At 35.9% G+C, this 12,816-nt stretch overlaps 1 protein-coding gene across 2 annotated transcripts; it reads right to left on the bottom strand.

The window, feature by feature from the left end:
• Positions 1–3,746: 3,746 nt before the first annotated feature.
• On the bottom strand, positions 3,747–12,430 carry LOC111402470 (fimbrin-4-like). Of its 2 annotated transcripts, none has more exons than XM_023030804.1 (15): positions 12,342–12,430; positions 11,768–12,010; positions 11,401–11,571; positions 10,973–11,211; positions 10,703–10,874; positions 10,576–10,614; positions 10,320–10,388; positions 10,078–10,194; positions 9,518–9,729; positions 8,769–8,924; positions 7,888–8,087; positions 6,607–6,764; positions 6,368–6,464; positions 5,434–5,525; positions 3,747–4,671 (listed from the first exon to the last, which is right to left on the bottom strand). In XM_023030804.1, the coding sequence occupies exons 2-15, from the start codon at positions 11,852–11,854 to the stop codon at positions 4,204–4,206; spliced, it is 2,277 nt and encodes a 758-aa protein (XP_022886572.1). In that variant the 5' UTR covers positions 11,855–12,010; positions 12,342–12,430; the 3' UTR covers positions 3,747–4,203. The 2 variants fall into 2 exon arrangements, with proteins under 2 accessions (XP_022886572.1, XP_022886573.1); XM_023030805.1 differs by lacking the exon at positions 12,342–12,430 and adding an exon at positions 12,237–12,321.
• Between the last annotated feature and the right edge of the window lie 386 nt (positions 12,431–12,816).

The raw sequence follows: 12,816 nt of genomic DNA on the forward strand, positions 1-12,816 counted from the left end.
AGGCCAGAAAGAATTAAATTCTTGGAGAGTGTCATTTTTGAAAATGAGAAATTTGCTTTAACGGTTGGACGATAATTGGAGTGCTAATCTAGTTATTTATATGCCAAAAGTTTGTGCCTAAAATTATCACAAAATCTCCCAAAGTCGACCCCCTTATACATTAGAGGTTCGCGTCTAAATCATTTCTCACACATTCACTACTTTCACTAACTTGGCCATTGAAGTGCACGCAGCCAACTGCACCACTAACGGAGGAGGTCACGTGTGGCTAACGATTTGTCCAAATGTACAGTAACAACAGGCTTACATGGACGCGTAAGAAATTGGGATCTGTTGGTCATGTGGAGATACAAAATTTGAGATCAATAATATCATCTAAGAATCAGATATTGAGTAGTAGTCTGACCTTAGATAGAGAATTAACATGACAACGTTAGCCGAGCTCAATAATTTAGCGGCTGTTTGGAGCAACTTTTCCACCAAAAAAAAAAAAGCAATTTTTTTTACCCTTTTTTGGTCAGCTTAGACCCGATTACCCGTTAGAGTTTTGGTCAACAAAGACGGCTGCAAATGGGTGACCAACGGTCAAAAAAATCACTGAAAATTTCCTCCAAACAGTTACTTAGACTAAGAAGTCCCTGATACAAGGACATTAAAGTGGCAGTCAAACAGCAATTTTCTCGAATTAGGGTTCAATATCTCCATTTCAAAATTTAAAATTATACTTGGGAGTAGTTTTTGAAGAACGAACAATTTTTAGATTGCGTTATAAAAAATTCTACGCTACTAAATTACCAGCGGCTAAGAAAAGTCATTTACTCGATCAAATTCTACAGTTTGAAGGCTTCCAAGTTAATATCATTTTTTCTGGAGATATCATAATCACTGCACTGAAATAATCAATCAATTTTGGGTATAAACTTTAGCTTATAAATAACTAGATTAGCACTGCAATTATCGTGAAACAAATTTCTTATGCTCGAAAATGGCACTCTCCAATAATTTAATTCTTCTAAGCCTTCTCCTTGCTCTAATTCTTACTGTTTCCTCTGGTGTCTCAGCTATCAACCCTCGTGAGTTTCTTGATCTTTTTATTTTTGAAATGAATGCAACTTAATTAAATAATTATATTTCGAAACGATTTTCCAATAATTAATTTTCCAAAAAGGAAAATCTAATTGTCACTTGTTCCTTGGCATTTTGAAGCCTTTTAGGGCCCGTTTGGCAAAGTTTTTTAAAATCTAAAGTTATTTTACTAAGAAGTTACTTTTATACATATCTAAATGAATTAAACCCCCTGCACAAACCTCTTTGCATAGGACCTGTATAGGGGCTCTCACAAATCCACTCTCATGTGTGTGCACCTGTACAGACCCTGTCCAAACGGGTCTGTGCAGGTAGCACAGTTGATATTTAAATAGTTTTCGTTTAGTATTTTGTCTAATTGAAAAAGTTTTAAGAAAAAGTTGACATAAGGTATAATTTGTAGAATGATGGAAATGCATCGTGTACTCATTTTTTATTTCAAAATAATTTCATCTGTGGGTATGATAAAAAACTACAAAACAAAAATTTAGAAACATGATTAGATCAGGTCAAGATCAAGTACTTGTAAATAATCGACCCATCATCATTCTTTCAAGTTACAAATGTTGAGTTTGACCCGTCATAAGTTTTATTATGGGCATTAAATTTCTGATGTACTTTACGATTAAACATTAACCTAAATGTTTACTTTCTATCTAAAAAGGAGGGATTACAAGTGTGTGGCCGGAGACATGGCGGAGAAGGCTACAAGGGACGTTGTAATGGGCCGCACTGCCCACGACGAGGTGGCGGCAAGACCACCGAACTGGATATAAACGACGCGCCTACATTTGAAGATGGTGAAACTAGTATAAATGGAGTCAAATTAGACAGAGTTAAATCTAGACCTCAACAACATAAGCAACAACACTTGCTTTGTCCTAAACCCCCACTTTGTAGGGGTTCCAACTGATTTTATATCAGTAATTTAAAAAAAATAAAATAAAAAATCATGTGTGTCTGTGTAGGGGCGGACCCAAACATTTTTTACTGTGGGGTCAAAAATTAAGAATGTTTGAACGGAACTCAAGCAATACAAGGCAGTGGGCTTTACTCATTGACATTCGAGTGTCTTCTCCTGACCTTGCTTGGTGTCCCAAGTTTCTATCGCATCAAACATCAACACGACTTATAATTGAGTTTTCGAAAAACTAAAGATGAATAAGCATAAAAAAAAAAAAAAAAACATAACTCAATGAATAAATTGGAACAAGAAATTTTCAAAAAATAAAAATAAAAAATCACCCAATAGCTTCCAACTACATGAATAACATGTTTGCCATTGCAACAACCCAATTAGATTTTTCACGTGAAAGAAGAATATTGCCATCGACGATATTCCCAAATGTGTGATATCCAATGAATGCAACACGGAAATAATATATGACGACAACAATATATGCAAATATTTTTGAGGTTAAAACTCAAAGAAGTATTATTTTATGTACAAAATATACAACACAATGGAATTATACAAACAATGTCTCTACACAACTTTTTTTATACTGCCACACCATCTCTCACATACACAATACATTCATCCCATTTTCTCTAACTATTCCCTCAATTCTTTCTTCTCTCTCCATATTTGCATTTCTCTTATCTCACTACCATTCACTCTATATTATATATTGGCAAATTCTCTCCACTCATTGCCCCTCTCAATTTCTCTCACAGAACTTCTTCTCCTTTATCACTCTTTCTCTTTCTCTTTCTCTTTCTCTTTCTCTTTCTCTACTCTTCTCACCCTCTGCATACACTACAGTGGTTGGCTGAGACTCCTATTTATATTCAACATTGTCAGTGGAATTGCCTTCTAGTTTCTTCCAATATGTCAGTGAAAATGGGTTAAATTAGTCTTGCGATTGGCAGTGGAATAGCAGCTTTTCTGAACTTTTCCCAATTGCTTGAAGAAGAAGGTTCAAGAAATGGACTGTACTTTATATTTTTCTCTGGACTAGAGTTGAAGGAATTGTTCCCAACTGCTGAAAAAAATAATAATAAAAATAAAAAATAAAAAATTCTGACCCCACATGACTCTATGTGGGTCCGCCCTTGTATCCGTGACAGAATAAGGCATATTTATTGCCATTGAGTTAATGTAAGCTGAATATTTGTATGTGGTTTTGAATATCTACTGACACTTCTGGTTTTAATTACCATAAAAATAGTGTTATGCAATTAAAATTTCCTTTTCTTGAAAAGAATTTTATGTTTCCTTCCTGTTGTACCAGTAATGAGTCAGATGGGCAAGTAGCCAACTCTACTAGCCCCGCGACTAGTGCGTGTGACAAATCGAGGTAATGGGCAACTCATCCCACTTGACACCCCTAAATTTGGACACGGTGAAATTATTTTGATTCGGTCCAAATTTACATGAATCGATGCTAAGGACGGAAACAAACTTCTATAAACCATAAAATAGGATTAGAATGGTTGAGTTTTTTAATTCATAACATGCATTCCGTTTTTCTATTTTTTCCCTCTTTTTTTTGGGGAGGGGGGGGTTTGGAGGGTGTAAGTTGAATTGTGTAGGAGTGTGTTGAGGACCTAAGTGCACAAATTTTGAGGAAATTAAAGGCGAAAAAGAACATTTGGATCTTCAATGTAAGTTCAGGCATCAAATTCAATAAATAGAGAACAATAAAAGAACAAGTAGATTAAAATCAGAATACAAGCTCAATGCAAGCAAGAAACTGACTGATATGTATGTTCATTACACGGTAAATTCTGCCACAAAACTGCTATATACTGACAAATTTCACTAGATCTTACACTTGTGATTTCTTTTATTACATATTTTTATTAACATCTCATTTATCTAAAATTACAAATTTACTTGCAAAAAATAGAAAAAATGCAGAGTGAGGAGTGAAAAATGAAGAGAGACAAAGAAAGAACAAAAACCCATAAAAAAACATACTTTCTTGGAAGTCAAAAAACCTTCATTTTTTTTTTCTTCTTTTTTTTTTTTAATCTCAAAAAGCATATCTCTGTACGTATAACTTGACAAAGACGGGCTTAAAGTTCCAGCAAACCGACCTGAAAAACACATTCCCATTGTATGCATTTGCTCCTCTTACCTTCTGTAAAATACTCTTGAAACTATAGCTCACTTCAAGATTCTGTATCCTCTTTTTCTACTTGTCGGGTAGATATAGCAGTATCAGAGGCTGCATTGTCCACTAGTGGAGCGGAGGTTGTAGTATCAAAGTCTACGTGATCAATGGTAATATTTGATACTTCAGCCGCAATGCAGCTATCATCTTCTCCACTCAATAATAGTGATGGCGATTCCTTGGGAGGAGCAGTTCCATCATGGGCCAAATAACCATTAAGTGGAAGCACGGGGGATGAACCAGGAATGGAGGCAAAATCCAGGGATGGAGCACCGCTAATTGAAGGTGAAGACGATCCATCAGAAATGGCAGTTGCAGCAGGGGACAGAGTGGCATCGATCGAAGGTTCAGGTGATGCGCTGCGACTAGAAGCAGTAGGTGATGGGGATGACTGCTCGTCCACAGGTTGCTGAAGACTCCAATACATTATACTTGCCGTAAGAGTAAGGATCATCTTTTGGTTTACCTGCCATAAAATCAGCAAATATGATGTCAGGATACTGTATTATCTCAAATTCCACATGATAAGCAGAAGAAATTCAAAGATGACCCCCGACATTTCGACAATCACACAAAAAATAAAAAATAAAAATTATAAGATTTTCTGCTTTGAACTACTGGAATATGCAAAACAGCATGTTGTAAAGAGCTACTGAAACCTATGAAGATACATGTAAAAGCATCATCCATGCATCAAGTATAAAAACATTGTTAGTCACGAACTTATAGCAAAGTTTCATGTTAGTCACCAAACTTTAATTTATTCCAAAATGATTACTGAAGTTTTCTTCTTGTTTTAATGAGGATACTCAATCAAATCCGCTAGTTTCCGATGTGGAGACCCCTTTGGAACAAACATACATGTTTATATCTGATACTTATAAACAAACATACATGTCTATAAACATTCAAACCACATTTTGTAGGACTCAGAAGTACTACCTATCGATTCACCACTCTTTTCTATTTACTTATAATTTATAAACAAAATTTCATAAACATTTCCTAAACATGCTTTTACAGACTCACTTTCCACCCATTATGTAAAATATGTTTGCATTTGCATTTTTTCAGATATATGTAGTGATAGCAGAAGCAAGCACTTAATCATTTCAAAGCATCATGGACTCTCGTGAAGTGGACCGTTCCCTTTGAAACATAGCAAGAACTCGAACAATCTGACCAACCTTGAGAAAATGTCACAGATTGCTGAAATTATATTTCTCACCTCCATGATATCTTCAGGCAACAAGAAGATGGAACAGCCAAGCTTCCTGGCAACGCTGATTATATAAGTAGCATTTAGCTTCTTCTCCTCGTCTAACACACGAATTAAAAAAGTTGAGTCAAATTCCCCATCACAGTACGTGTTAATTCAACAACATAGCCAATACTAAAGCTAAAGTTTTAAAATAAAATAAAAGATAATGCTATTCATTATTAGTAGAGATTATCACACGTGTGGCAGTAGGTCCCTTAATTTATTGTCTAATGCATTAAAATGAATCACAACTCTGTTGGACAATGAAACAGGGGCCTATGCCAGCTAGACCGATGACGATTTCCACTGACGATTGACAGCATTACTTAGAATACAATAAATGAAACAAGAAAAAGCGAAAGCAAGTAAAATATTCTTCAAGCTGAAGATGTTACTGAGGGTAAAGTGTACACGAATATTAGGTTATTTCCACATTGGAATGCATAATTGCAGAAAACCAAAATAAAACTTATTCATTTTCTGGTTGATTGTGAAACTATCCAGTTCAGAAAAGGAGAACAAAGTGTGATGAAAACTATTTTCCAGGCCACTCCACAGCGGTAAAGTGTATTCTTGGATGTTGGCTGAAGTGAAAATAGTCACATTGAACCCTCGAACCCTCGAATATGTTTGAAGCACTCGAAATGATCTTCCAGTTGTGGGATAATATTGGGCCATAACGAGCTTCTTACCATACCGTTCTTGTACTACAATCTAGCAAAGTTTACACTACTCTAGAAGTAAGGACCACCTACAATAATTCTTACATCCCCTGCATATTCACTTCAGATTGAAGTTTTTAGCAATCAATCAGATTTTTTCATTACGATCTGCAGTAGAAAGTTGGACCACCCAACTACAAGGTTCATTTTTTCACAAGAAATTTACAGTTGCAACATACCACTTTCACCCTTGGTAACGAGGTTCCAGTTGACAACTCGTGGCTCAACTGCACTGAGAAGCTCAAGAAAGAATAATCCACTTGAAAGGCTCTTGTCCTACATACACGTTTCAAAACACATTGTCAGAAAACCATTATAAATTATCACGCAAACTGCCATTTCTTCAACCAAATTAGCACATGTCGAGAGAAAAGTGTGCTGATGATAACTTGTCAAGAAGAAGGTGTTTAATCTCAACCTTAAAGCTTTCCATTTGAGATGTTCTGCCTGAATTCTTCACTTTTTTGTTAGCCCATGTCAGTATGTCAGCATCAGAAAACTCCTTTCCTTGGGAACGGGACCTCAAGTTCTTCAGGAGTTGAAGCATATTGAACCTCATCAGCTGCCAAAGGAAAGCTGAAAGAAAAAAGAGGTTAACACGCACAATTACCCAGCAATCATATTTGCGTTTAATTTCATCAAAAGCTAAAATCAGTCTAGGAAGTTAAAATAAGAGGTCTAAACCTCATCACGTACCAAAAGAAAAAGAAATAGGTAAACACCAAAATCAGTTCAGGAAGTAAAGAAAAATAAGGTTCAGAAACTAAAGGAAACAATAAAACAAGAATATTTGAGGTAAAACATGAATAAAATAATGCTAGTGGACTCCTAACTATCACACACATCCTAATGAAGCAAAGAAGCAGAAGGTGAATACCAAGCATTTGATGTGGTATAATTCAAAAGTAAATCAGTTTATCCTCATCCCTTCATGACAAAATCTCCTGAAATTTCTATAATCATATATCGCATGAAAGAAAAAATTGCCCATCTGAACATTTCAATCCCCTGCCTTCATAGGTCCCAAAAGAAAGTTCTATAACTGAACTTGCCACTTTTGTCATTTAATAAAAACGCTGATAATTAGAATTTGACCGAACTAACCTCACATAGCCAGTAGTCTTTAAAATTCAAGTTTATTCAAGAAGAATCAATGTGCATTTCCCTGTTCAATGGGATGACACTACTATATAAATGAAACTCTAAATTAGTCTCAACAGACTATATTTACATTTAACGGGGGATCATTTAGCAGACAATTCCATGTACCAATACAGAACAGGGAAAGAAAGGTCTGAGCCATCTAAGTGCATTATTAGCCCAGCATCTAAATTGGAAGTTCATTTATCGTATCACATACACAGCAATAAATCGTTTTTTCGATTTCAGTAAGCACAACAATGAATTGGATGATACAAGTAACAAATCAATCGCACAGCATTGAAATCCTCCATCAAGACAATGTACAGTAGTCAATAAATATAATAGAAAAATGAAATCAGGTACTCAATGTAGTCATTCACATCCTATCTGTTTTTGAACCTTTTTTTGCTGATTTAGTCTAAAAATTTGATTTATTTCACTTTTATAGTTGTTTGTTTAGCACCAAATAAATGCAGCACAAAATCTTTATTTCCCATTTACTTTGCATTATTTTTATTTAAATAATCGTGATCAATTGGTAAGGCGAGCACATTACCAAGTATGAGTTTCTTATTTCCTTGTACAAAATCATTCCCAGCTACGTTGACAAGGGAAAGCTTCAACTGCTTCCCTATTCCAACCACTTGGTTGCAATTCTCTACTTTTCTGAATGGCATTCTTATAGGAGGTTTGGTTGCCTGCTTCCAGTTAACAGATCCTGGATAAACTTTATCCAGCACTTCCAGAAGAATCCACCTGCAGATGTAATAGGTTTTACAAGCTTTAAGAAACTGGTAATTCTAATATCAGAAGGAGTGAACTCCAAACTGAAAAGACAGTAGGTCTGATTACTCCAAAATTGCTAAAAGAACTTTGTTTTAGTAAATGTAGGGAGCAAAGGACGTAACCAACTTAAACCTTGGAAGTAGGAAGTACTGAAACGGACAAGAGTGTCAGATACAACACAATTGGGATATGCTGTGCAAATTTTTCAAAAATGTAACAACATGACACGTACACAGCACACTGTTTAAAATATGATTTTTATATTTTATATTGTGAAGTAAATTTATTTATTTGTTAATTTAGGTGTGTTGACAATGTATCTCTTGGCATGTCGGCAATGTGTCTTACCTAGAATCGACAATGTGGTGGGGACATGTCTAACTATACAAACAAAAATATAATTTGGACATGTCACCCGGCATTTCTAACACATGTCGATGTCATGTCAAATACCGCATGGTGTGTCGACAATGTGTAGGAGACATGTCGATTTGTACAAAACCAAAAATCTTTTGGACAAGCCACCTAGTGTTTTTGACAAGTGTCAGACATTGACTCGTTGGCGTTGAGAGGGTGTCGGCGCATCCCAGACTTCAACATTTTGCAATTTCGTACTAATGTACAATATTTTCATAGAAATGAAAAACTTACCCATTCTTAACATCCTCAAACAAGTTATTGACATAAGAAGCAATTCCGAGACTGTTGATCCATAGGCGAAAGCATCTCTCTTCTCTAGATATTAGTTCATCATCCGTCATCATCTCTGCAAAAGAGATTTTTTTGTTGTCTGTAGACAAACCATTCCTGGGAAATAAACAGTTCCTTATAACATTTCCAAACACGTGGTTACAAAAATATAAGAGCAAGATCAATTTAAAAGAAAAGCAGATAGATTTTCTGAATAGTTGGTGACTCCTAAAATAAGCTTAGCAGCAGTAGAAATTCTTTCACTGTGCGAGCTACCAATCAGGAGTGCGTTGTTTGTGGTATGTAGGTGTAATTATCTGAAATTTTACTTAGAGCATTCCAAAATAGTATTTAAAAGTATTATGTTGATTGCTAATGACCTTCATCCCAAAATGCTACTGTAAAATAACGGTAGCGGTAAATTTCGAGGTAGGAAATTCTGAAGTCAGATGTGTAGTGCAATGGAATAGTAAAATGGTTGAACATTTCTAAGAGCTTCAGAGGCACACATAGACAGCAGATAAAGAAAGAACACGACTTGCGAAAACAATTGTTACTTAGTGGCGGCAATGAAAGTTCGTCATTATTCCTTTTCTGTCCAACAAAGACATAATTTCATCTCCCAGGTAACATAGCATACAGTAAAAGAATAAACAGCTGTCAAAATAAAATATATCTATTTGCCATAATCAATATAGTTGATTTCTCACCTCTGGTGAAATATCTGCGCAACAAATGCAAGATTTAAATTGGCCGAGCCTTCAACTATATCCTTTGGGGATAGATATCTTTTGCAGTCCATTCGCTCAGCATGATCAAGAACCAAATTAGCCCTTTCAATGGTATCTTTGGCATCTAAGGTGGCAGGGCTGCAGTGCTCTGGCGCAAGTACATTAAGCAGGTAGGCATAAGCCTCTCCATCCTGAAGAACAAAAGCATGTGATGTCAGTGTAAAAATACTAAAATTAGCTATCAATTACAGGGATGAAAAGAACATAAAGCTGTTTACAATACTGGAGTTCTAAGCACAAGGATAGTCTCCCATGATTATGCATTTACAAGAAAAGCAGCAGCCAAACTCTATATGTCAGCCCCATAATTTAAGTTATTACAAATAATTATTCTTGCTCACCCCAAAGATAGCAGAAAAACTTCTAGGCCCTCTTAAGAATTTAGTTTATGTCCTCAGCAAACATATTAAAAATTCTTGCACATTGACACCCAGCCACCCCAAAGCGGAATACAAGATTAAGTTTCAACAAAGAAGTACCTTCACGTCCGAAGAAAAATTTGTTACATTTTTCTTGTAGCCTGCTTTCTTGAGATGGAAATTCATCCATTTCAGCAAGACCTTTTCGGGAGCTAGTCCCATAAGTTCCTCAACATCCTGGAAATATTACAGACGCCAGATTAAGTTGTACATCTTGGGCTGAATTCATACTTATATTTTTTGGTAAGTAAAAAATTGCCATTGTAAATGTATCAAGTTTGAAGGGATATCTTGCCAATTACATTGTTGTCTTCCACCAGTTCTACCAGCTGGGGTGTCTTTCTAAGGTTGAGATCCGCCAGTAGTTGAATCTGAAATGCCGCCAACAAATGCAATAAGAAGTTAAGGGATCAGTAAAGGTCAACCAGTAAACCTAAACTTACTCAACACTGTGCAGTATGCATCACGATATAAAGCAATACTCCTCTTTCTGCCTCTTTTTCTTCTTTCTCTGCTATAGAGAAGTTATAAAATGTAATAAAGACTGAGGGAACTAACCTTTATAATTTGAGAAATTAACCCGAGTAGCAAATGAGGCTGAAAATATTGAAAAGAATATATAAAAATTTGAAAGCCAAATAATATCCATATTATGCACTCTTATTAGCAAATTGGTTCCACTCACTCTTCCTTCAACCAAGTCCTGAGTACCAATGTTGACTACTGTACAGCCAATGGCTTTTGCAGAGTTGAGGCAAAGTGTGTGATTCTCATTTCTTTCCCATGGATTAAGTACCCGTTTGGTGTTAATAGCCCGCTCATCTATTGTCCCCGGTACAGCAACATTGATCAGCTTACTGCATAAGGCCACAGGACATCAAACCATGACTAGGAAAAAAATCAAAATTCAAGTCACGTAAAAATTGAACAACATGAAGCATCTGTGCTTAAATACCAAAGTAGTACTCCATCTTTTGCAAGATCAAAAAGAGCATTTGAAGATGGATCGATTGGAAGGAACTGCTTCAAAAAGGGGTCATCTCTCAGGTAGCTGTTGATATGAGCAACATATGAAGCCTTCTCGGAGTCATTGATAGTGTGAAGAAGGGTGGTTGTGGTGGCCTTGAGAAATGATGACGAGTGTTTTGAATTCCCCACTTTAGCAGTAGATCGACTTTGTAAATCTAAATAAATCTGCTCATGAAAAGCGTCACATAAAATTGTTAGCAAAGCCCATCAAAACAAGTTAACATAAAGTTCCTTCAAAATTGTCATAATTCCTGTCCTCTCCTCTCCACCAAAGTCATAGTACAGCTAGAACCACTCTTCTAAAATATTCATATCTGAACATTGTTTTCATGCATAGGATATAGGAAAATTCACCTTGAGGAAGCTTTCAAAATCAATCTCATTGGTAAAATCAGAATTTGATTCTCCCAATACGCTTCTGATCTCCTCCTCGTCGAGCTTGTCACGGAAAGCCTTTAGTTTCGCCATCAAAGGTGGTAAATCCCTAACTGTAACTTTGCCATTCTGGTTCTTTATGGATATGAACTAAAAACAAAAACAAGAACACACATTTCAAATATCAATTCAGTACAGATGCACATTGGCCACTCGCTTCAATCATTAGATTCAAGAACACCAACACAACAAAGCCCCAAAACAAGTTCCAAAATTCTTATTGCCAGATTCAACAACAGTACAAAAGTCAAAACAAATAACATCAACATGGTTAAACGGAAGTTACTTTGGATTTGAGGCTCTGAAGTTCGACTTGCGTAAACTGGCTCTGAAGCCGTTGATCGGACACAAGAACTCCCACAAAACTAGACATTTCCTCGACGCCCCCTGCGCTTCCAAAATCACGAGGAAAATGATTGAACACACCCCAACAATACGAATTATCAGCAATCCACGACTCTAAATCTTGTCTCCTTCCATGTAGTATATACCCCACACTTCGACATGTCTCCAATTATATCTTCACTTCCTGACAAATATAATCCCAAAAAATTCAATTTTTCAACAACTCATTGACAAAATCCAATACGTCCACATGCAGGAAATATTTTAAGGGCATTTCAAGATTGAATAACTACATAGATTCCTTCAAAAGAAACCGATATTTCGGTAACTGGGTTTTCGCCAAATTACTTAACATCCTTTTATGTGCAATTCACTATTGAATAGGCAATGAAACAGGGCTATATACTTACCTTGAAGAAAATTCGATATTTCCTTTCTTTCTTTTTTATTTTTTTATTTTTTTTTATTTTTGTAAATTAATTTATGGTCTATCAATATACGTACAGAATACATACATGTTTTAGCAATTGCTTCGGCGAAGGGCAAAGAGAAGAAATTTGGGCAGCGGACAGACTATAGAAGAGAACACGAGGCAGTTAAGAGGCGAATGTAGGGAGGCCCATTTCAAAGGCGAGATACCCACGCGCTTTTCTGTGCTGGCAGATTCATACGCGCTCTATTTGCTCAAGAGCTCATCGTAGGGTTGGACAAAACTCCCGAACCGATTCGAACCTAACGGTTCTTCTCAAATTAAATATCTGAACGGGTATTTGAATCAAGAATCGACGGGTACGGTTCGACTCTAGTTCTAGGCCAAGACCCGAAGAACCATATAAGAACCGAATCTCCTTAATTTTTTTAAATTTATTTAATTTAAATAAGTAAAATTATTTTATTTTTTCTAAATAAATTTGTTAACTAATTAATTTAGTTCAAACCACAAAATATGATTTTTCTATTTCTAATTTTCAGTTCAAAATCAATTTAATC

Source organism: Olea europaea, chromosome 10, assembly GCF_002742605.1.
Source record: "Olea europaea var. sylvestris chromosome 10, O_europaea_v1, whole genome shotgun sequence".
In the NCBI taxonomy this organism is placed as follows: Eukaryota; Viridiplantae; Streptophyta; class Magnoliopsida; order Lamiales; family Oleaceae; genus Olea; species Olea europaea.

Excerpts from the sequence above, each read along its gene's own strand:
- LOC111402470 (XM_023030804.1), bottom strand. The coding sequence starts at position 11,854 with ATGTCTAGTTTTGTGGGAGTTCTTGTGTCCGATCAACGGCTTCAGAGC. Across the intron at positions 10,389-10,575 it reads TAATTTCTCAAATTATAAAG|ATTCAACTACTGGCGGATCT; the intron begins GTTAGTTCCCTC and ends GCGGCATTTCAG. Across the intron at positions 8,925-9,517 it reads GCGCAGATATTTCACCAGAG|GAATGGTTTGTCTACAGACA; the intron begins GTGAGAAATCAA and ends TTTATTTCCCAG.